Consider the following 24,686-nt stretch of genomic DNA (forward strand, 5'->3'; position numbering starts at 1 on the left):
AGTTTAAGTATTTTAGTGTTGAGGGGCGCGGGGGGAAGCCCAGTGGCTGGGTGATAGCTGAGCTGCAAGGCACCGCCTGGCAGAGGCCGGCGTTTCAGTGCAGGAGCGCAGCCGGGGCAGCTGGCAGCCCCTCGCACAGCGCCTGGTCGCCGCGTGTGTGACACATCAGCTTTATGGTGTTCCTGGGGCCACACACCCGTACACATGCACACACACACACACTGAAGTGCTACTTCAGTTCCAGGTATTGGCCAAAGCAGGTCAGTGGCTCATTTTTATAGCAAAAAAACTTGCTTGAATTGCTTGTTTTCAGTCCAGGTTTAAACACCCATCGTCGATTTTTATTTCCAGTGCAGAGCGATGTGAAGTTTTGGTGTTCTTCCCACACTATTGCTTAGGAGAGTTTAGAGCAAAGGCCTGTGTGAACCAGGTCAGCTTTCAGAGCACAGCACCTTGCAGCGTTTGCCAATAAAGCCTGCGTCCTTCTGGGTGATTTATACTCCCCACCTGGCTCTGCTGAAATGAGGCATTTCCTTTTAATTCTCTCTTAAAAACAACAGCAGCAAAATGCATGTGTTGTCATGTTTAAGCACAGCAGCTGTGTTTCCATGCCTGAAGCCATCCCTGAACTACTCAGCACCGCCGTACTGTGCTTGCAGGTTGTGTCGCGGGGCAGGGTTAGGCAGGGTTAGGCAGCTGAGCGTGGTCTGAGGCACCGCAGCCCTACAGCCTCTCATTTGCTTCGTAATCCAGCCTGCGGCGCTTGGGCCATTGCTCAGGGGGCTCTGCTGCCAAACAGCGGCACCTCGCTCCTTCGCCTGTACCTGAGTGGGAAGGGTGGCTGTCACGAGGGGCGACCCATGGACTGGGGGACAGAAACTGGAACTCCTACAACCCCAAGTTGAATTCCCACTGACAGGGCAGGGCAGTCACTGAAAACAGCGTCCTTTTAGGTTTGTGCTACATCTGCGCTCCCGCCCTGGGCTATTCCAGTCAGGGAGCCACACAGTGCACAGTGTTAAGTACTTTTTACATTCAGTTATTTTAAAAATTCTAAATTGTCCCACTCATTCAGACATTACTTGTATTTCGTGCAAGTTTTCCATCAACAAAACAGAGGCCATCTCAGCAAAGTGTGATTTTATTGTATTTACAGCAGAATTATTACAATATTCTACAGAAAGCCATGAAATCAAATTACTTTTAAAAACAAGACAAAAAAACCCCCCTGTTGTATGGCTGCTACTGCAAGTTCACTTCCACGAGCTGTACGTACAGAGACCCTTAGCCAATTATTCATCCATCTCATGATTTTTGGTTGCTTTCTGTAAGGCAAAAATAACTTGGTTTGCAGTGAACACAAAACATTCAACAAACTCCTGGGACAAGACGAGGTTGGAGATGCCTCAGATGCGTACGCTTTACCACAGAAGACGACTCTGCTCGGCTTTCTTACAAAAAACAGGAGTATGACAGTTCAACATTACAGATTTCACTCAATGTCACTTTCTAATTTCTGTTCTTTCCACCATTTTAGGACTGATAATCAGTAAGAAAGAGGCTTTACCACCTAGCTTGGTAACTGTGGAAGAGATTTTGGAAAATTAAAGCACCTTTGGGCTCAGCCACTCCCTTCTGCTTTCAGGACAGTGGAAGCACATGAGCCCTTACTCATGAGCTGGTTTTGAGCATGTTCTTATTTAAGAGGTTGTCTTCTCTCTCTGGCACCACTGACTGCCCTAATGCCAGAAGCGCAGAAGTAGCTACAGAAATGAAGTATGAGGATTGAGGTGAGAGAAAGGGGATGGAGAACAACTAAAAGTTCTGCAAGCAATATAGAGAAACACTGTAAAGTTTCTTTTGTCTTCTCCTTCCCTTTATCTGTTCTCATCTTTTGTAAGACTGAGACATGACAGGGCATCCTGGCCTTGGCTTGCCTGTGAACGAGGAAGGTTAATTCTCTCTGACCTTGTGTCGTATCTGCTGTGAGGATGGCAGTAGTAGTCTGGGAAGGGGAAATGTGCATGGGCACATCAATGCAAGGAAGTTTCTGAGATCCAGAAGTACGGATTTTGAAGTAAAATGACGAGATTGTAAATGCTAACATAAAAAGCAGAAAGTTATCAACATAGTGACCATCCTAAACACTCCTCCCTGCCCTTTCCTCCAATGACCATGGAGTCACTGTCCTCAAAAACTTGCCCCACTTCCCCATGGCAGATTAACCACAAAGCAGTAGTTCAGTGGAAGCAACTAGCACTGAGCTTATTTGCACATTTCAGTCTGTTCCCTGGTTTTCAGCAAAGATGAGCATTTCTGAGGTCCTAGGAGCTGCAGCTCTGAAAATCAGGCTACCTAAAAGTGGGTATCAGTGCCTGAATTTAAAAAATCTTATTCAAATCTTCTCTACACCAAAGTATCCTGGAAATACTTGCAAGACAGATACTGTTTCAGGTGGAGAATCAGCTTAAACTTCCTATGTGATATTGCCGTCATAAAAGACATTGTGGTGTGATGAAAGTAATTACATTACTGCTTTGCTCGGCTCGGTCTTGGTTAAGGTGCTAAGTTTCCTATTTATTAAGAAAAAAAATTCACTAGCATGGAGTTACAATAGAGAAAGTCCTCCGAGACAGAAGAGTAATTTTTTGAACCATGTGATTGATTAGATATTGACTATCCATGAATGTAATTTAAAAGGATATTAGCTTAAAACTTTGTCTGAAAAAAAGGATGCAGCTCAGAATGAATATCAGTATTTTAAAAGTGATGTGAAAAATCAGTTTGAGGGAATGCCACTGGTCAGGACAGTGCGGTACTGCCACCTCTGAATTTGAATTCAGGTGTCAGTTCAGTTAAAGGTTTTCCTTTAGAGGGTGTTAATAAGTCAGGACCTATCTAATCAATCATAAGAATAACCACCTCAATATGGTATCTTTTCATGCCGTACATGCTTCTCATGCATTCAGCAGAGACAGCAGAGCGCTTGGAAAAAGAAACACATTTGTTTTAAGGGAATCGGAGAGGAACAAATGCTGGAGTATTTCCCCTTCACCAAAGTAACAGCAAAGTTCCCCTGGGGCTTCAGGAGGCCGAGGGCTGCGACACAGCCTGTTTCCTCCGCGGCTGGTAACCCCTCCTCTGACAGCCCCATTCAGGTGAGATGCAGAATTTATTTAAGATGCAGAATCTCATAAGAATGGGCAGCAAGACCACCAGAGGTTTGGTTAGCCAAAGATCTCCCTGGGCTACCGGCAGTGCTGCATGAGCAGAGGACTACAAGATCCTGCAAATAGCTGAGTTCTAGGAACTGTTAGGATGCGAGTAGAGCCACTGGCTCCTGTACTTACAAGGCCCTAAAGAAAGCTGACTTAGCAGGTGCCGAAATCTGCTTTCAGAGCTCAGGAAGAACAAGTTGTGAGGTCTGAATCTGTCAGAGGCTGAGGGCCCGCAGGCAGGTTTCGTTGTGAGAATCAGTTGTAAACACAAGAGGACAACCAATATATTGCACTGCAACTCGTGCATTTTATTGCCTTTGTTCATTTTCCTGTGGACAGTATTTGTGATGTAGTAAAACACAAAGGTGAGCAAATACTCATTTGTGGTCGTCTTTTGAAGGGCATGTGGGGAAAATGAGATCTGCCAAACAGTAAGAAAGCACATTGTTTTGGCTAAGGAAAATACACCTAACTACCTTGGAGATGGAGCTTCTAACATTTATTAAAGGGAGGTGACGTGATAGTAGAGAGATTGGATTTTGTGTCTCGGGAGCTCCCTTCCAGGCCTACGTGAGACTAAATTACTTTGAATTGAATTTTCTGATGCTGATATAATATTGTACACCTCTTTCATGTTCTGCAATACTTAAAACCAATTTTATCAGTCTAAACATGGACCTATGCTAGTTCCTGTTATCCCCCAGAAAAACATACTTTCACATTTGATACCAATTCTTAGCACAGTTCACAAGGCTGCAACTGCTTCACAGTGCTCCACACCGGGAGACCTGACCAAGCACCCGCTAAGGCTTCAGTCGCTACATGCGATCCCTCCCTTCATCACAGAACTCAGTTACTTACTTGTACAATTTACAATGAGATCAGATTGCAGGGGCTTGTGTGAAAAGGATCTTCAAATAAAAGATTTAAAAGATTTAGACAGAGGTAAACGGTATGCCAATATAAATTAGCAATTTATCACTGAAACTGCCAAAAATGTAAGGAGAAGATTTACATTTCCCTCCGAGGATTTAATGTGGATGAAGGTAGAGATAATCTAGAAGGGGAAATCTGCCTGCCCTGTCTACTCCCCGAGGAAAGCACTGAGCCTACTTCATATGAAATTGCAAACAAATTCTGTTAAATACAGAGATGAAGATTATTTAATCTTATTTTAGTAAGTCAATTTGTGATGGTGGAGCTAAAAAAGTAAAAGGCCTTCAAAGATATTTTTTACCCTACTGAATAAACAATTTAAAGAACTTTGCATTTAGCAACAGATAACATTCTAGAGATATGGTATGTGACTTTACAACAGTACACAATACACATTTATATAATAAAATGCCAGAAATTAAGGCTAGCTATTAAAGCAATTATGCTATCAAAAAGTTACAAAATTTAAATTAAAACATGCATTTTCCTTTTTTTTTTTTTTTTACTGTGCTGTAAATTAAGTGTCTCCATTGAGAAGGTATTGGTTCAACGTCCAAGGATTTCAGCATCCAAGATTTCAACCACATCTGATTAAAGTCCTATGTTAATTTATGAGTTCATTCACATGCATCAATGCTGTTCCCATGAAATGAACATCATGTAATGGTCACCAGTCGCACATTTAATGCAAGCTAGCAAAACAAAACGTTTACAGTTGATAGCCAAAGAGACTAGAAAGTCGGGCCTCAAATGACAGAAAGCAAATACTATTTTACAAATCGAACTCCAGCATACCAAAGTACAGCTTATAATACTGTCTTGATATGACTCAAACTCTAACCCACCCAAAAGAGTGCAGTAAAAGTGACCTAATACAGTTGTATTTCCCTACCAGCTATGCGAGAAACATTTCAGGTTTTTTCCACTGCAGATCAGCGAGGTAAATAACTTATGGTACATCTATGAACTCGAAAAATAAAAACTGCCTATGTTAGTAAGTGGCAACACAAAAGCAAAAAACCCCAGCTTCGTAAAGTAGTTTGTCTATATATTTAACTTAAATCTTTCTATAAAATAAAATGACTAAAATAAAAAAATCAAATCCAACACTTCTAATCAAATCAGACTTTAGCCATGGTTATTTATAAATATGACCATCCGCCTCCACTTTTCTGATGGAGTTTAAATGAACAGGCTTTGGTAAGAACAGAAAAATGGCTCTACCCATTCCAGGTACAGGTCGAGAAACCACGTGCATTTTGCGCACCACCTCCTGAAAAATACATTCTAGAGTTTTTCAATTTGTAGAACTAACCACCTGTAATAGCTAAGGAAAATAATAAACTGTGCATTTTAAAGTTAGCATTTCTTTCACCTTTACATATTTTAGTGCAAAATATTTTAGGGTGAGGATTTACAACACAAATGGCAGTAGCAGCAAGAAATCTTCTGGTTTGTACAGTAACAACAATGCTAAGGAGCTTTGTTTTTTTAAATGACAAAACACTATCCTGTTGCCAGGATTAGCATATCTAAGTGTTTCAGGCACTGTATTAATTAAACTAGCACCCCATTTCATTATGGAACTAATGGACAAAATATGTCATGGAGATCAGCTCAGTTTAATTTATGCCAGAGGTTTCTTTTTAAAGAAGTTGCAAAGGCTTTTGCTTTTACCAATCTTGTTTAAACATAAGGGTTTATTTTTCTGATTATTGGCATGTTCTGAGTAATTAGTTTCAGTCCTTGCTATGAAGACACTGCTCAACATTACAAAATTTTAAACCTCTCACGGCAGTTTCAGTTGTGGAATTCTCTCGTGGAGAAATCAGACACTTAAACACACAGTAGCAGAACTAATATTACAGCGTTTAAATGTTCACATGAGAAACCATTGTTTTGTGATCAGAAAGAGTATAATTAAAACTTTAGGCTTAAAGTCAAAACCATAGATAACATACTTTTTGAGACTGAGATAAAAACCCCGCTTATTCTTGAAACATCTGAAGGACATAACATTACCGTTACACACCAACACCTTTTTTCTTTTCTTCCATTCAGAGAAGTAAAGAAACCGATCATGACACTGATTGTCTCCACTGAAAACAAAAAGCGCTAGGTCCTTTGATGTACACCCCAGATTAAGTCAGGTTAGACGATGAGGATGGAGAATTCCAAATATGAAAAAACCTACAGCAGTTCCCAGAGTTACGACCCAGTGGAGTGAAGGCTGGGGATTGGATAGAATTTGGAAATCCGGCTTTGTGTTGAAGGGTTAAGGCATTCGGATTCTCCAGTCATTTTAAAGAAAACCTCCTGTTCCTGCAGTTTTCTGGCAAATTCTTCTTCCAGTGTCTAAAATCAAAATCAGATTGTCACAGGATTACAAGGCAAAGTACAAGAAACCTGTTATACTGGTGACGTATTGTCTGATATAACAGCGTAACTTCACACACCGCCACAAAAAAAATCACCTAGCAATTTTACATGCAAATATGCACATATGCGCTGCAAGAGGGAACACAGTAAGAGGCTGATAACACGCGAGCCTTTTTTGCTGCACGTGCCCTTTGCTCAGCTTTCGCACTTTTTTTTTTACCATCTTTTATTATTCAGTGATCTATAGCAGTTTTGTACAGTAGCTTGATTCTCCTCTGCGATACTTTTTGTATTGTCTGTATTTGCTAGATCCAACTCTTGATAATTTTCTGATTCATAAACTGCTCTGATTTACCTTTTTTCTTGGTCTCAATTTCTCTCTCCATTCCTTCAGTTCTTGGCTGTGCTCTTCATCTAGCTCTTTCAGCTTCTGAGTCTCATGCTCAACCAGTAGATGGCATTTTTCATTCTTAAAACAAGATAAAGATAATCCTTATGTAAAACTAATTCAGATTAGGCAACTCAACATTTGTACAGTGACATATGTTGTCCTAATTCTTTTTAATTAGCTTATTCTGTGTAAATAGTGACGTGAATAATTACAAGATAAGAGTATGTTACGAGGCTGCATTATCAAAAGCTGATCTTTCCATCAGAACCAATTGAGATAAGAAATACTTGTAAATCCAAATATACTGTTGAGTATCATTAAGGCAGCAGCTGACAGCGTTACTCAAAACTGTTTCACTGCCTGATAATGCTTTTCAAGGTCATACAGCATTTCTGCTTTGCTTTCTAAAGACAGTTTGTCTAATTTATTAAAATCAATTACATTAAAAAGGAGGTCGGTTTTTGGAAATATTTCAACTCTTGGGGCCAAGGAGCTGAGACTAACAAATGGGGCTTAGAGAGGAGAGAAATGTGCTTGCAGAAGCAGCCTCAGAATCGTCCTATAAAAAGAAAAAGGATAATCAAACCACACGTCAGCTTCACATTCCTCTCGGTAAGGTACACATGCATCTGCCTAACTTTCAGAGGACTTTTGAAGCACGGTAAGAAAAAAAATTAAGTATTTGGCTACGTCAAATCTTTGATTTTTAAGAGCAGTTGGCAATGGCAGTCTCTAAACCCCATGTTCTTGTTTCTAGGGTTCCAGTCCCAGCTGGGTCTGATACAGAGTACAAAAACACAGGAAAAAAACCAACGAGTACTTGGCTAGACCCGAGTGCAGCTAGGGGCCAATTTTTCTTGGTGAAGCTCAGAGTAGCCCTAATCTGCTCAATTTTACTTGAGCTGAAACTCTCACAAGACTCCCACGGTACTTGGGGATTTACTGAGGCATATTAGTGGCATAGTCAGGGACTGTTTTCGCAGCATGTAAGAAAGTGAATAGAGTAGAACTAGCTTCATTGGTCGTTGGAAGATTTCTCTACGCAAAGGTTATCAGCAGGTGATCATTTAATGCTTTAAAACTGCCTTGTGTCCCTGAAACAGGGAAAAGCCGATTTAATGGAAAAGGAGATCTGCCCTCTGGTATACAGCAGCAATTTTTTACAAAATGCATACCAAAAGAGACAAAATAGCAAGAAGAGAATTCCTTCTAAGTACTTTCCAGAAGCTCAAGTACAAACAGCAGCCTGCACTTTGTAAAAACCACCTCATTCCATATATTGCTACAAGCGTCTTGTGGGTAATGCCTGGTGCTGCCTACCTCTGTTCTGATTAATGACATTTCAGCAAAATCAGGTTAAAACGAAATGTTGCCTACAGAAAATAGCACTGGGAACTTGACAGATATTCTAGAAGTGATCATCTGCTTCTGGTTCGTGCTCTTCTTGCATTTAAAATGACTTCTTATTAATTGATGTCAGTATATGAATCTATTTAAGCAGTATGCTGCAGGCCTTTGAAAGCAAAGTTGAAAAAAACCCTACACCAATCAGTAAAAATAAAGGAAAAGATGTTTCTGCTTTGCCTGCATCTGTTATTAACCTGAGTCTTCCCACTGAATGTTCATGTAATATCATCTATTTTTAACCTGTAACTGATGCAGTTCTCTGATGTTTGCTTCACACTGCAACTGAAGGTCTCGCATTTGGTTTTCGTGTTTCTGATGCTGAGCCAGTCTCTCATTCTTCTGTCTCTTTTCTTCTTGAACAGCAAACTGAAATTAAAAATAAAAAGATGGTTTATATTGTGCCTCTAGATACAACAGTTTACATGAATCAAAAAACTGTATGTAACAGAATGAAAACATACAGCATAACTGAAAAGAATGGTTTTAAAAGATTTTAACAATAATTGTATTTTCTTTATTCTTTCTTTTTTAAAATTCTTACGAAGGGCATGCCCTCACAGTTTTGTCTATCATTCCATTTCTCTGTCTGCACTCTAATTTTTCCTTAAAACGCAGCACATTTCACTTCCAGACTCCTGAAATTATCTCCCTCTGAAGCTAAGTGACACAGCAGTGTTGCTACAAGTGTCGGTTAAGGTTGGTGTTATACAGCTACAGGAGGCTGTATTTTCCAGATTTTTCATCCCTCCAGTGCTCACCATATGAAACCATGATTTGGGACTTTTGTGCATTAGTAGAAAGCAAACCTCTAAACCTCTTCACAACATTCCCTTTTAAAGAATGAGTGAATACCTACAGTTTTAGTTCAAAAGCTCACAAAAATCAAGTATTCTTAAAAATATTTCACAGAATCACAGAACGGTTGAGGTTGGAAGGGACCTGCAAAGATCAACCCCCCCTGCTCAAAGCAGGGTCAACTAGAGCAGGTTGCACAGGACTGTGTCCAGTTAGGTTCTGAGTATCTCCACAGCCTCTCTGGGCAACCTGTTCCAGTGTCTGACCATCCGCACACTAAAAAAGTGTTTTCTTAAGTTGGATTTTCTATATTTCACTTGTGCCCACTGCCTCTCATCCTGTCACCGCCCACCACTGAGAAGAGTCTGGCTCCATCTTCTTTACTCCCTCCTGTTGGGTACTTATACACATGGATCAGATCCTCCTGAGCCTTCTCTCCTCTAGGCTGAAGCATCCCAGGTATCCCAAACTTCTCCTCCTATAACAAGACCCACCAGTCCCTCAGACATCTTCAAGGCCCTTTGCGGGACTCTCTCCAGTAAATCCATGTCTGTCTTGTATTGGGAAGCCCAGGACTGGACCTGGTGCTCCAGATGAGTCTCACCAGTGCAGAGGGGAAGTATGACTTCCTCCGACCTCACCCAGTGCATCAACCCAGTTTTGTACCATCTGGGAACTTGCTGAGAGTGCGCTCTATCCCATCCTCACATTTTCATCACATTAAGCATTTACACTATTAAAACTGTTTTTATTAATTACCTGCTTAATTTTTTCACGATCTTGGTCTGGAGAGGCTAATGAATTGATTCTTAAACTTTTCTTAAACATAGCCATTCGAGTCTTTGCTTCACTTCGCTGGATTTTAGGCAGTCTCGCTCTTTCCTGAGTTTGCTTGTTCTTTAACTCCTCAATAAGGCGTTGATTATATCTCTGCATTTGTTCTGTTTCCTAAAACGTTAACCACGTGGAAATGGTACAGAGTAACTACTATGTTAGAATATTTGCATCTCATTTCATCAATAAGCATGCTATTTGAGTCAGCTTCTTCCAACAGAAACCAGTCCCAGCCTTAGTGATATCACTGGCGAGGAGAGGGTCTTCCACTTATTCCAGAGCGCTCTGGATCACACCCAACCCAGATGAAATTCTCAAACGCTCTAATGAATATGAATACACATATATTTTACCAGTTGTTGTTCAACTCCTGAATTGCATTTTAAAAAGTCTACGTTATTGAAAGGGAGAAACTTTTGTGGAACTGAACTTCCACTACTGCGGTTGTGAAGGGTCAGTTGCTATGGGGATAAACCAAACCATACAGAAACAAGCCTTCAGTGGAGGCTGCTCGTGCTCCAAACACCAAGGAGATCCTATCATATCTCTCTATTGGGATTACATTTTCAAAAATTGAACTACTCTGTTTAGTGTATTCTATAAAAAACAAAATGCCTTGTAGAAAATAAGTGTTGTCTTCTGAGCTTTTATAGGATTTAGCTACAAAGAGACAGTTGTCAGCTACTTGCCTAAAAAGCTAATCCAGTTCATTCTGCTCACTGAATTCCAGGATGATTTACTAATGAGTAGATTTATTTAAACATAAGCCAAAACTGGTTTTGGTGTATAAGCAGAATTTGGGATTTTTAATAGAAAAAGGTTGATGTTGTGGTTGTTTTTTTTTTTTTTTAAAAGAATCAAAAGGAAAAAATATGACCACTTATACTTCAACATGCTACTAAGTTATTAAAGTAGGGCAATTAAGATTTTTTTATTTCAACAGAACACATACAGCTTCAGAATCCCTGTGTGGGTCTTGCCTGTGCAAGCAAACAGCTACCAGTAGAGATCATAAGACTACTTGATGATAACAGATATTGCAATACAAAAACCAAACAGATATTGCAATACACAAAAGAAAGTGTCAAAGTCAACACTAACTTTTTCATGCCTCTTAAGCAGCTGGTGTCTCTGCATGAAGTACTGATCTTTGAGTTGCTGTTTGAGGAGCTGGTGTTTCTCTTGTAGATGTCGCTCTTCCTGCTCCCAGATTGCAGCTTCACGAGCTGGAAAAAAGAGGAAGGCTGGTTCAGAAAGTACAATACAATACTTTCTAATCTACCTGCTAGTGTATGTTTAGAAGTGGCCTACAAGTGCATTTTAAGAACAATGCTATTCCACAGCAAATGTTTTTATTACAGTTCTAGATTAGTCATGAAGGTCTTTGATTTCATAAATTTAAGACAGACTATTGTTTTATTAAAATACAACATAAATGTCTGTTTTTAAAGAGAGAGTCTGATGCTGGATACCTCTCATGAGCTGCTGTTTGTTGTTGAGGCAATCTCGTTCAATAGTGGCTAGTTCTGTCTTCTGCTGCTGAATAATCTTCTTCAGAGATGCATCCAGTTCTTGTTGCTGCTTCTGCACAAATTCCTGCTCCTGGTAAAAAACAATAGAAGTAAATTAAATTGTGTTCTTCTAACCACATTACATTTTAATGAAACTCCCAGTTCTCTCAGCATTAGCTATATATGAAAACAAATACATCTACGAAAAATCGAGCTAACATGCCTCGGCTATAAAATTATGCATCTCCTGTATTTTCTACATAATAGAGGGTAGGTAAGAGTATATTTAATGTTTAAATAGTACCTTCAGAAATAAGACCAAAGGCAAGAAAACTAGCCAGCAATCTGCAATTCATTCCATCTCTTGTCTCTCCTCAAAACAAGCTGCAGGTTCAAAGCTAGCAAAGACAAGTACTCCATATAAAGTTGATCTCATCATATCAAGGGTTAATTATTCATGAATGTAAGAAAATAAAAGTATGTATGGTTATTTTGCTTTGGATGATTGGTTAAAGCCTATTTATTTACACAGTTGGGTTTCAGATTTGTGTCTCAATCTCGAGTGGTTTATCTTGTCATAAACGCAAAGATACTAGGTTGGGAGTTCTGCAAGACTGCTATGAAGACACCCAATGGCTTTTGCAGGAACTGCATTCTGCAGGATGTGCAAGCTTGTCACACCAGAGCTGAGCTGGCTCCTCACAAAGCGATCTGCCATCTGCCTGAGGCAGTCCTCATATCACCTGCATCTTCCCATTATCCAGGGTGTATCACTCTGTTGCATCATATCATGAGAAGCAGGCAGTAGTAAGAACCCCCCTCCCATGCCCCAAGACCATACTGTTGACTTTCTTTGCAACTATCAAAAAAAAAAAAAAAAAAAAAAAAAAAAGCAGCATCTACAAGCATGCAAGCATGCACACACACACTCTTTAAGAACAAGAAATTAAAGCAGATTTTTCTACCATGATATAAAGGTCAAAAGAAAGGATGATGGCAGCATCCTATCAGAGCCAAGGTGGGCAGCTGAAGCGTTTGCTGTTATACATAACAAAGCAACGTTAAAGATGGTCTATTGGAAGGGAGATGGCATGAGGCAGGAAAACAGTACTGGGCTACAGATGATCAGTGGAAGGGTCTCCCGAGCTACATATTTTTATTTTTTACTGAACCTATGCTACTTGCTAAAAGAGTTGTCAGCAACATATGGAATTAAATGTTCATTAAAAGTACTTTTTATTATGACCAGGAGAATCCTGGTTTTCATCCTCACAGAAAGTTATTAATAGATGAGGCTTTCATCTCTCCCAGTGGACAGCAGAGTTACACTTAGACAGGTAACAGAAAACCAGAGGTGGAGTAAGTTGGTGCAAAGTTCCGACAGTGACAGACCTGAGGGTACAAAAAGAACTGGAAAGACACGTCTGCAAGTGAAGTCAGACGTACCTAATCAAACATATGGACTGATGAAAACCACTGTTCTGTTTCCCTTTCTAGATGAAAAGGATAAAAAAACTACAAGTTTATTATTCTGAGGGTGCAGATACATAATTAACACGGTGTTTAATTTGCCAGGAATTTTTTGATTTGGAGGGAGTGGGGGGAAAGCTGTTCTAGTGTAGTCATGGTCAAAAAACAATTACGCTTGAGCTTTACTCAATCATTTAAATATCATTGCTGCTCTCTCTACATGGTAAATCTCAAGAAGTTTTATAATTGTTAGCACTGTAAGATAAACCAGGCAATCTCAGAAAACACTCTGGCCTTTCCACTTCCCACATCTACTCAAGTATCATGTATAATAAAGGTCACAGACTTTACTAAAGAACATGCTGGATGGTTAAAAAGCAGCCAGTGCAAGGCAATCCACCTTTTTAAAATTACCACTTGGTTTTGCCCAATCAGTATCTTAAAATAAAGTCAGATATCTTCAAAATACATGGGTTCACTGCACACACAGCATAGAAGTCACACATTGTTTCTCACATGTGCTGAACAAATAATAAACACCAGAGAACAGTATTAGATTGCATTTGTGTGAAACTTCAGTGTCTTGCCCAGAGTTAATAACTACTGCAATTTTGATCTTTTTACTATGAATAGCGCAAAATTACATAAATTTGTGCTAACTAGTTTGGGGACAGCAGTGACATTGATCAGCACATATGAGCAGAAGGAGAAGAGAAAACACACATCTGGAAAATTAGGGAAATAAAACTTTTGTTGTTTTGCATTTTAAGACTTACATCCTGCATTTGTGCGTTGAAAAGTGTACATGAAGACAACTGAAAAGACTGAATCATAACCTGAGCAACGCCCTGTGGGACACAATGTACTTCCTATGTCATAATATAATGAAATATATTTCTGTTCTTAAAAAAAAAAAGAAGAAATGAGATCTGCTGTATGTTAGTAATATACATGTAAAATGTCAAGGCTCATCACACAAAAGTAGTCATTGACAGAAGTTCTAGATATTCTAAAACTAAACATCTGCACCTTGTCTAGTACTTATCATTCCAAGTAAGGATATTTCACCTTTAAAATTGTCTCTTTCACCTCTCTTACTTCAACAAATTGAAACCAGCATAGGAAACAAAGTCATTACAAACACTATGAAAATTTAGGTTTTTAATTGTTTCCTTAAAAAGTTCAGACACACATATCTTGGTATGGGGAGAGCGCTGCAACTCAATCACATTCTATCCTGGGAAATCCCCTCTTAAATTAAAAGTGTAATCGAATAAACTTGCTATTATTTTCTACTAGGTCACTCAAATAAACATTTAATCTTTAAGTTACTCAATCCAAACCTGCTCTGTTGTGGTACAAGCTCACTCTGTACAAGCTGTGGCCATCACAAAGCCAATATTTTTCTAAAATATTAGCCCCTTTGCTAGCTGGGTCATATAAAAGCAGCAAGTGTGAAGGCGTAAAATTACAGATGATGTCTTGTAAAGTTTCCATACACCTACACCTTGACATTTAAATAACTTCATTTTACCTAATCTGTTCTGCTTCTATGAACAAGATGCCTCATGCTTACATATTATACACATTTTCCTCCCCTGCGCTTATATTGCTCAAAACTTACTTCTGACTGTAACCTTTATAATTTGATGGACCTATGGGGTACTTACCACTCATAAAAGCACTGTAAATAAACTTGCCATAGAAAAATACCATTCTTTTTTGGTACAGCATACAATTACGCTTAACAGCACAAACCTGGAAATCGCTGCTCCTACATTTCTACACAGTATACTTTATGGGATGTGATACGGGAGTACTTGAAGAAAGAGAGCAGTACACAGCGTTAGTTTGAGTTAAGTTCCATATTCACTCAACAACAAGAAGCGAAATCATCAAGCTGTGTGAATAGTGCTGCCTTTTGTATTTTAGTAGCTTGAAGGAGCCGTTGTTACCTGAGCATGCTGGCTTTGTGCAAGCTCCTCTTTCTTGCGTTTCATGAGCTCTTTTCTCAGCTCTTTTGGTGCTTTCTCCACTTCACATAAAACCTACAGTGTATATAAGCATGCAGAAGGTGGCGAAAAGAACACTTTTTCTCCACAGCAAGCATTACTGTGAACATAGGACATGCAGGTCAAGCACTAGAGGTACTGGGAAGCGTGCATTACTTCAGTGGCAGGGATGTTAGTTTAGTGAAAAGAGCTTAATGAAGAGAGAAGGAACAATACGTGCTTTATGTATGCCAGCGCAGTGCAGAAAGGAGGTATATGCCAGCCTCTTTTTGCATGCAAATGCTGCCCAGTGCTCTCAGAAATGGCAGTCTCTTGCCTCTGTTTCCATGCAGCAGCTAGAATAGTCAATAGTTAAGAAAACCACCACCTGCAAAAGTGGTGTTTGCTTGAAGCACTATGGCAAAAGGACTACAGAGTATGTCTACCTCGTGGTAAAGCTGTGAAAAATGGTTGGAAGTTTAAAATAACTTCCACTGAAAACCAGCTATTTCTGACACTGTCTCAAACATGAATTTATAAGATGCCATTATTACTGTCTCCAACCATAAATGACATCTACACAGTTTATGTCTTTAAAATAATCATAAAAGCAAATAAAATATTAATTGGTTGTGTTTGGTTCTGAAGAATTTAAAAGCAAAACCCACAAATAACTAAGCATGTTTTCAAGAAATTTTTCATGACACATATGCTGGAACGGAACGTGTTTCAGTCCAAGGTGAATTAGACTAGATTAGTAGAAAGATTCTAAATATAACCTGGCTAAATCAACCGCCTATTAATCTGTTAATTTGCTGATGTGTTTTATTTATTTTTAAGAATTATGAAAATGTAACATTGCACACTCCAATATAGCATGGGTAGTTTTAGAGCACCAGCTGCATTTTCCTTCAAACTGTAAATCGCCTTCTTAAGCTTTAAATACAAAACTATGCACCCCAAAACAAATGTCAGTTTGTTTAATAGTGGAAGCATCATCAGAAAACAGAGTCCAAATCACCACATGCTATTCCTGTTTCCATGAAAGAACTGCTTTTAGCTGAGAGCAATACGTAAAATTCTTCCCGCTTTCCCATGTAGGACCCAATCACCAGTAAACAGAGAGAGACTCAAAAATGCAAGAGATACCGCAAAAGAAGAAAAATTGTTATTTACATATGAGCATATGGTTCAAACTGAATACAACTTATATTTTTTTAATGCACTTTTGTACTACAGGATCATTCTATGCGAAAGCATGGACGGTACAGATTTCTAAAGAAATCTCTGTGAGTCTAGTAACTATTAGAGCAAATACTAGAGCCATTTATATACAAACGAGCAGTACACAATTGATCTGAAAATGAAATAAAACAGCTTTTAAGATGCAAAATCCATATGGAAACACATCACCTTCTCTTACTCTCATGCAAGCAAATCAATAGCATAAGGTGTCAAGAGTCAAATGTCATTCATTTTGCCTCAACTGTATGACACGTATGAAATTAACTGTAAAAGATTTTAGGTTATCCAGACTTTTCTCTCCTGGGTTTCCTTTTTGAGTTAAAAAACTAAATTCATATAACTGCTGTCACTTCATATAAAGAAATTCTAAACAAAACCAGCACACATTGAATAAAAATCTAACAAATTACTCTAACAACAACAACAACAAATCTCTGAAATTTAAGTGGTTCTCAGTAGTAATCAAGACCATATTCTTTTCTTTGAAATTCTAATTTGATAAGTATTTACGAAGTAGCTATAGCTGGATTTGTTTAAAGTAGAAATCTCAGATATTTTTCACAATCTTTAAGAAAATACTTTTTCTTGATTTAATATTTCAGAGAAAACATTTTATTAAAGATTCTGTGAAAAAATAAAATCTGCTAACTTGGTGACGTTTTCTAGATTAAGTCAATACCTAAATCTTCCTCTCAGCTGTTTGTATTTCACTTTAGGCAGTAAAACCAAAGAAATAATACTGACTGCTAGTAACCCTTCCACAACTCAGTATAGCACATGAGGTTGACATGGCTTCTGGGAGACCTAATCTCAACTGTTTGCTATGCCCATACTTCTTATTTTCTGTATCATCATCATTGTCTCTTACCTCCTTTTTTTTGTTCTTCAGCATGTTCTGGAATTTGGACAACTCCTTCTCCTGTTCTGCCTTGATGCGTTTTGCTTCATCTCGTAAACGATTTGTGTGTTCCTGTTCCAAGCGCTCTATTGTCTGTTTCTGCTGTTTTTCTAGATTTTCTATTTCTTGATCATACTGTCGCTTTTTACTCTGTAAAAATAATTTGGCATCTTTTTTTAGAAAACTAAATTCTGTTCAGTGAAGTGCTGTACCACAGCAGAGGATGGCCATGATGAACTGTTCTGGCAGGTGGGTTCTAGCATACAAACTGGGCACCTCACAACGGAAAATATTGCCATTTGTTAACAAGAATGAAAACTAAGCTATAGCCACCATAAAAGGAAACATCTGATTGCTGCTAGTAGTATTGTGCCTACTCCATCAAGATGTCATATTTTAAGAGCACCAAAATCCAGAAACTCACTGTCATTTCCTGTTCAAAACGTCTGTACATCTGTTCTCGCTGTTGCAAAAGCTTATTACTGAGTTGCTGTTGGGCTTTCTGCTCCTCTTTCTGAAGAAGTCTTAGCTCTCTTAGCTCTTGACGTCTAATAATGAAAAAGAACACTTAATATTGATGGGAAAACAAAAGAAGTGGAAAATTACAAAAGATGAAAAAAGCATCTCCAACTTAGGTCCAGTAAAACTAGTTTTGAATTGATGTCTTTACATTCCTTTCTACTAACAAAATAATTGAAATTAATCCCCAAATATTACAGAAATAAGATCATCAGCCCCCTTCTTTTATTCAAAGAGAAAAAAAATTACCTGCTAACCTCTTGTAAATTTTACTTTTAAAAACACTTACCGTAGAAATCGCATTTCTTCACTTTTCGAGTCATTTTCAGTAACTATTTTTGATGTGGTTACACTCACTTCTACTCCATCAACAACAAACTTCCGAGTTTTCTTTAAAGTTTTCTTCTGTCTTCTAGTTTCCTGAATAAAGCATTGTTAAGTTATTCTGTACTTATTTAAGTTATATCCTTTTTTCCCTCTTCTCTTAATACTAAATTACTTCAAATATTTCTGTGAAGGCCTACCGTATAATAATCAGTTCTTCTCACTTATCAGGTACCTCACTAATCAAGTGAGAACTTGAAAAATTCTAATGTACTGAAACTTTCTCTAGTCAGCAAAAGAAAACTGTAATTATTGATCATCTAAATTGCCAGAAGAAAAAAAAAAAAAACCTAGATAAACCCTGAACAGAACTGATGCAGTTTTATTTTCAAGAGCTGAAGGCAGTTGCAATTACTGTTTGCTTTTGACCATAATTTTCCCAGTCACCAAAAAAGATATTTAATTCTGAAAAACAGTACTGAAACAGAATAGCAATTTACTCACCTGCTTACTTCTGCTTTGGAAATAAATTAAACGAGCAAGTTTATTTTTTTTATTCATATCTATTAGTTAAAAATCTTGTGATGATCTTGCCGACAGAACTACAGAAATCTCACTTCTCAGAGCTGTTATTGTTTCATTACAAGAGAAGAGAGACCCCAGCTGAAACTGCGTCTCCATTGTGTTAGGGCTACTGCAAACGCCTTGAAGTCACGCTTAGCACAGCTATGCCAAGTTATGATTTTTGTTTGGGTTTTTTTTTTTGTTTGTTTTTTGGGTTTGGTTTTTTTTTTCTTCAAACCCATGGTTACACAGTTACTATCTTAGTATGGCTACAATCATATTAGTATAAGATATTTATATAGATATAACTAAAGTTCATAATCTGGAATGTGCTTCCTCTGAATAAGCTCATTCATACTGGCATAATTGCATCGATAATAGTACAACCATATGAGTACAGTGTTCGAGATAAACAAACCTGAGAGACTGTCTGCCTTAGATCTGCTAAATCTAAACAGAGAGAGAGAAGATGGAAGTGACAGGAATTCAATATAAGATTAGCTGTTATAAGAGATTTGTCCTGTTGCACAGGGATTCCGTGCAGAGTAAGGCATTGAACTAGTCGTCTTGAATATCAGCTCTGAACTACAACCATTCACAAATCTTCACCCTTAATATTGTTAGACTTTCTTTTATATGCTAGTCTACATTTTTAAAATACAATTACGCAATAAAATAAGAAAAGAATTATCAGCTCTGTAGCTTCTAGCTTTGCTGCATAACTGCACAAAATCCAGACAGTGTTAGAGCGTGCAATTTAGAATACTTCAGTTTCTACAAAGTTTTATATTCCACACTGTCATACTAGTATCTCACTCAATAATTTTCTTTGTTGCAAAGGTCAAACTTGGCGATAATTTTAGGGTCACACTCACATAGGATTTTATATAAAAATATATGATTGCTTAGACTTACCTGTAAAGATATTGATCCCGTCTCTTTGTTTTTACTAAGGAAACTAGAAATTGACAAGTTCAAATCGATGCTGCTGTTATCAGCTGTAGAACCAGTGCCCGAATCTGCATCATTTTCCTTCAAATTCTCCGATTCTAGCTGCTGTAAAGTTTCAGTATTGTCTTGATCATCTGTTTTGACTTTCTCCTCATTTTCTTCAGTGCTAATACTAATACTGGGGACTGGAATGACTTCAGAGTTATCAGCTTGTTCTTTGACAATATCTTGAAGCTTATTATTCATTATTTCATCAGAAGTAACTTCCGGATGTTCTTTGTCTATCTGAATATTGTTTTCCTGGATATTCTCAGGTCTGTGCTCTTCTAAATTTTGGTCCCTATCAGTCAGTTTATCCACCACTTTATTAGAAATATCCTCAGGCTTGCTCTGTATTGCCTTCTGGTCTATGTCACCTTTTCCAGAGTCTTTGATCTCCGTTTCCTCCATGCTGCTTATATTACTAATATCCTCATTTTCACTTTCTGCCAGTTTCTTGTCTACTTTGATCGCTTTATCTTGGCTTTCCGATAGAGTTTCTTCAGAGCTGATTATCTCATGGACCTGCTTAGCCTGACTTTCCACTGGCTTATCCTCTGTCTCAGGTATTTTATCCCCATCACTGATCTGTGTTTCAGCAATACCACCTATCTCCTTAATGTTGTCAATTCCATGCTTTATTAGTTCCTTTTCTTCATCAGACACTTTATCTGCAGCATTAGGTAGAGTTTCTGTAGTGGTGTCTATTATCGCCTCTTTCTGAGCTTCATCTTTATCTTCCTTTTGCTCTGTAGTATTTTCTGCAGGCATCTTTTCTTCCTTGCTTTCTGAGACATCTGTTCTGTTCTCCTCTTCTTTTTCACCAGTTTCCTTAGAAATGGCTTCTTGTACACTATTTTCAGTTGTAGGTACTATTTTCAGTTTATTATCTTCTGTCGGTTCATTTCCCATGTCATTTTCTTTCTCTATTTTTAGGTTGGGTTCATCCTTTATTTCTGATTTTGTTACCACATCAAGTTCTTTCCCTCCTTTCTGGGGTTCCGTATCTTCATGTGTTTTTTCCAGGCTTTCTGTATTCTTTTCAACTGGCACTATTTTGCCTTGCTCATCTTCACCAGTTGGCACAGAACCATTCTGCACTTTCATATCACCAACAGTAGTATCGCATATGTTATCAGCTGTTTTCCTAAATTTAATGTCCTCAGATTCATCTCCAGTTGTTTTGTCATCTGGAAATATAGTGCTGGCTTTGTCCTCGATTGCATTACTTTCTGTTTTCTCAGAAAGAGATTCCAGAACAGAGGCATTCTGCGAAAGTTTATCCTCTTCAGAGCTGGCAATACTAAGGTCAGAGGATGCACGCTTCTCTGCGGGTAACTGCTAAAAAATTAAAGGCAGAAAAATATTTAATCACTTTCTAACTTAATTAAAGCACAGTTCTATTGAAGAATACCTGAATAGAGATGAATATTGCATTTACAGGCAGAGTTATATGAATTTGATAATCTCAGAGTACTTCACTTGGTATTACCACAGAACAAGTGCATGAACTGCAGACAGGCTCTGAACAGAACAGTTTCACAAGAACCCTCTTCCATCTCTCATAATTTAATAAAATATACTGTAATTGAAGGAAAGTGATCATGGTCAGCCCTCTGCCTCATGCCTAACAGAATCTTCAAGAGTCTTTTTCCAATCACGTTGCTTTTTTTTTTTTTGATTAGTTCAGTTCCCCGGTAGCCCCAGCTACAGCTGGATTTGAAAGACACATGTCTTTGTGCCAGTTTGGCTAGGAAGAAGCCGTGTAGCTTTAGTTAGGGCAGCACTGATAAAATGCAATATTAAGACCTTCTTCTGCTTCATCAAAAAGAATATCTTTCCTTGTGTTCTTCGTTAAAAATGCCTGAAAATTTTTTGGTCTGTTTTTAAATCACTGTGAAACTCCATTAAAATGGTGAAAACCTTCAGCAGATCTGATTAAGTGGCAATATGAAACTAGAATAGAAACAGTTACATAACTGTAGAAATTGCTGCTGCCGGAGTATGAATGAATGTTATCAGATTACATCCAGTCATACAAAAGAATATACTAATAAAGTATCATTTTAACCATAATTGCCCTTTCACTCTTCAAAGTGATTGTGATATCTCTCTGTCTATATTTACTGTTAGAACCCTGTAATTTGGAGATCAGGCTTCTGATTTGCCATTGGGAACATACTAGGTTAGCTATCGTAACAAGCGTGGGTTTGATCGTGCATTGCCTACCTTAAGGTTTTCCTAAGCATAGAGAAAACAATTCCTTTTAAGTCAAAAGTGCATTTAAAAGATTTCTTCACATAATTGTTCTAGAAGCTTAGTGTTGATCTCCAAGCAGTTTTTAAAACTACCACAAGTAAATAATGTAAATGCATCTACCTCACAGTTTCCTAAACTGCTGCTTGTGTCGAGACACTTAATTGAGTCACAGGGTGGACTTCACTCCAACCCTCCTGGGTACTGATGGCTTAGCAGCTAATCAGTGGAGGGAGGTGGTGGGTGATGCCTTAGGAGACAGAGAATAAGTCCTGGAGGAAGTTGGTGGGAATGCCCGCTTGGAGATCTGCTAGGGTGGACAGGAAAAGTGGTAGGAAGGCCAGGGGATATGACTAGTGTGGTGAGGGGTGAGGAGGAAATGGAGGCGTGCTTCTTGTGCACGTGCATTTGCCATCTTTACCATTGCTGGTAATGGCCGCTACTGGTGGTACTGGTCACTGTCCATGTTTATTGTGCTTGAGCCAGTTAAGTCAGAAAGCACCCTACCTGCATACTCTGCAACCTACCACCGTATCATTGAACTTCATGGCTTTGCCCTTTGAGGAACTGAATTTGCGTTGTAAGATTCTTCAGCATCTTTAGAAATACATTCATAAATGCAATCTTGTCTTAGTAAAATATGGGGTTTTTTGCTTTTGTTTTTTTCTTTGACAGCCATGCTGTAAAATCACAAACTTAGTTTATCGCATAATGGTTACATACCTTCCTTAATGTTTTAAGCATCTTATGGAATACAAATATACATTTATTTGTTCATCTAGTCATTTTGACTTAAAACCATTTATATAAAAATCAGTATCTGATTTTTAAAATTCCATACTATGTATACATGTAAAAATAAATGAAGATAATATTCTTTATTAGATAACATTCTTTATTATTAGTTCTTAAGGAGTTTAAGAACATGCTAATTTTGAAAATGCTGACTACTTATTTTGTAATAAGGTTAGAGTATGTTTATGTTGTTATTCTTAGAAGACTTGATACAAAAGTTGGGTAGTACATCAGAAACTGAGTTCTCCATAGGAAACTAGTGACTGAAACTAGTTGCATATTTAAAAAAGTAAATTTTAAACTGACCAGAGAATTTTCTGTTTCTTCTTCTTCATCCTCATCTTTACCATCTTCAACTTCTTCTGTAACTTCAGCCTTAGCCTCTGCAATCAATTCTCTTATTGGTTTATTGGAAGTAACAGTAACAAATGGATGCTTGTGAAAATAAAAAATAAGCACAATATTAAGTGCTGGCTTCATTGTAAACAGTGGAAAAATCATAACTTGAAAGAAATATAACTTCAGAGAAATGTTACTTTGGTTCCCTCAAACTTGAAAATTCACAGTTAACATTAATCATAACTGTCCTAATGTATTTTTTTCTGCACAAGTTTTAAAATCAAAAAATTTGTATTCAAATATACTGTGTAAGTAGTCTAACAAACTTGCTACAAATAATTAATTTATACTGACCTGCTTCACAATCCAAAGAATAGAAGTAGAAAGATTTTTTAAAAGGTTATTTTTCCTGGAAACAAGTTTCATTTCTTTTCAGTTCCACAGTTAAATTATTTTCTGATACGCTTTATCTAGAAATATTCTTTCTAGAAAAAAAAATCTGCTTTGTCTTTAGAACAATTTTTCCTAACAAGAACATAGAATTCTACATTTTTCTTTAAGAGGAAACAGCTACCTGCTCTTCTCCTACTGTCTGAATTTTCTTTCTCTGCTTGGCCTGGCTGCTTAAATCTATTCAACATATGCCGGATGTATTCTGGATAAAGTAAATGCATGCTGACGTTAAACAGAATCAAATGTACCTCGTCACATCTACTCCTGCTTAGCTATTCTGCAGTGACAGCATTACAGAGGAAGGCTGAGCACTAAAGCTTTTAAAACACCTGTCAGCAATTGACTACTTATGTAAGTATCTCCTTCATCCATTATAAGTATCAAAGTATAAATACTTACGCAAAGTAAGTAGTTATATTACATCAAAATATGTAAACAAAGAATTTGATCTGCACTTGGTATCATTTAATCAGATTTTACCAAATAAGGATCAATGCAACAATGTTAAAAACAGATTGTGTACGAACAGTTAACTTGAAATTATTTAAATAGTTTTTCTAATACTGCTCTGCTTTTAAAAAATACAAAATATGCTTGCCTTTAAACAATAGTTCTGAAAAATTAACTCTTCCTACCTGTAGAAGTTGAGTTGCGCTCCACCTTGCATCTACATTCTTTTCCAAACATTTCTTCAGAAAATCTTTAAAATCTGATGACCTACACAAAAAGCAAACAGGTAGTGGTTCTTCTTTTGTCTTGACATCAGACTAGTGTCTAGCGAAATACTCTTTTGCTTTCACATGCATCTACACTGCAACTCCAGGTCCCTCTATTGATTTAGGAAAACACAAAAATAGTACAGGAATGCAAAGACCAACGCAGCACAAATACGATCTTTAAAATGTTTGTCCATTAATAGAAGAATTTACTTTTGGCTCTGGATTTATAGTACACCACATCTGCTGTATCATTAACTGAATCACATTAAGATATTAAAATGACCAAATAGGTAACGGCTTTTTAAAATGTTTTCTTAGTATAAAAATACTTTAGTCTCCTTTCACTCGATTTTCTTTTTCAGACGGTCTTCAGATCTTTTACTGCATTTGTAAAAAGCTATTTTTCATACATTTTAATGCAAAATCTGCAAAATATTTCAGTATAAAAGCTTCTATACAGAACTACGACAAAAAGACCATAGTCCCAATCGTATAAGGAGAGAGAGAGATATATATGTATGTACACACATACAAACAAACATATATAAAATATGTACCTGATTTTATGCATAAAGCTAGTCCCATAAAGTTCAACAGGTCTATGCCCATGAACGTAAGTTTAGCAAATATACAACTTGGCACGCCTCATACT

At 37.7% G+C, this 24,686-nt stretch overlaps 1 protein-coding gene across 1 annotated transcript in view; it reads right to left on the bottom strand.

The window, feature by feature from the left end:
* Positions 1–1,125: 1,125 nt before the first annotated feature.
* Positions 1,126–24,686, bottom strand: part of SLK (STE20 like kinase) — a 52,344-nt gene continuing 28,783 nt past the window's right edge. The window contains exons 7-19 of the mRNA XM_050898594.1: positions 23,951–24,032; positions 22,830–22,958; positions 19,398–20,813; positions 17,884–18,014; positions 17,500–17,623; positions 17,046–17,225; positions 14,897–14,989; positions 11,433–11,562; positions 11,062–11,186; positions 9,886–10,074; positions 8,572–8,697; positions 6,889–7,002; positions 1,126–6,509 (exon numbers count right to left, since the gene is read on the bottom strand). Of these exons, the coding sequence (XP_050754551.1) occupies positions 6,363–6,509; positions 6,889–7,002; positions 8,572–8,697; positions 9,886–10,074; positions 11,062–11,186; positions 11,433–11,562; positions 14,897–14,989; positions 17,046–17,225; positions 17,500–17,623; positions 17,884–18,014; positions 19,398–20,813; positions 22,830–22,958; positions 23,951–24,032 (2,986 nt within the window). The 3' untranslated portion in view covers positions 1,126–6,362. The remainder of the gene's footprint in view (positions 6,510–6,888; positions 7,003–8,571; positions 8,698–9,885; positions 10,075–11,061; positions 11,187–11,432; positions 11,563–14,896; positions 14,990–17,045; positions 17,226–17,499; positions 17,624–17,883; positions 18,015–19,397; positions 20,814–22,829; positions 22,959–23,950; positions 24,033–24,686) is intronic.

Source organism: Gymnogyps californianus, chromosome 6, assembly GCF_018139145.2.
Source record: "Gymnogyps californianus isolate 813 chromosome 6, ASM1813914v2, whole genome shotgun sequence".
NCBI classification, from domain to species: domain Eukaryota; kingdom Metazoa; phylum Chordata; class Aves; order Accipitriformes; family Cathartidae; genus Gymnogyps; species Gymnogyps californianus.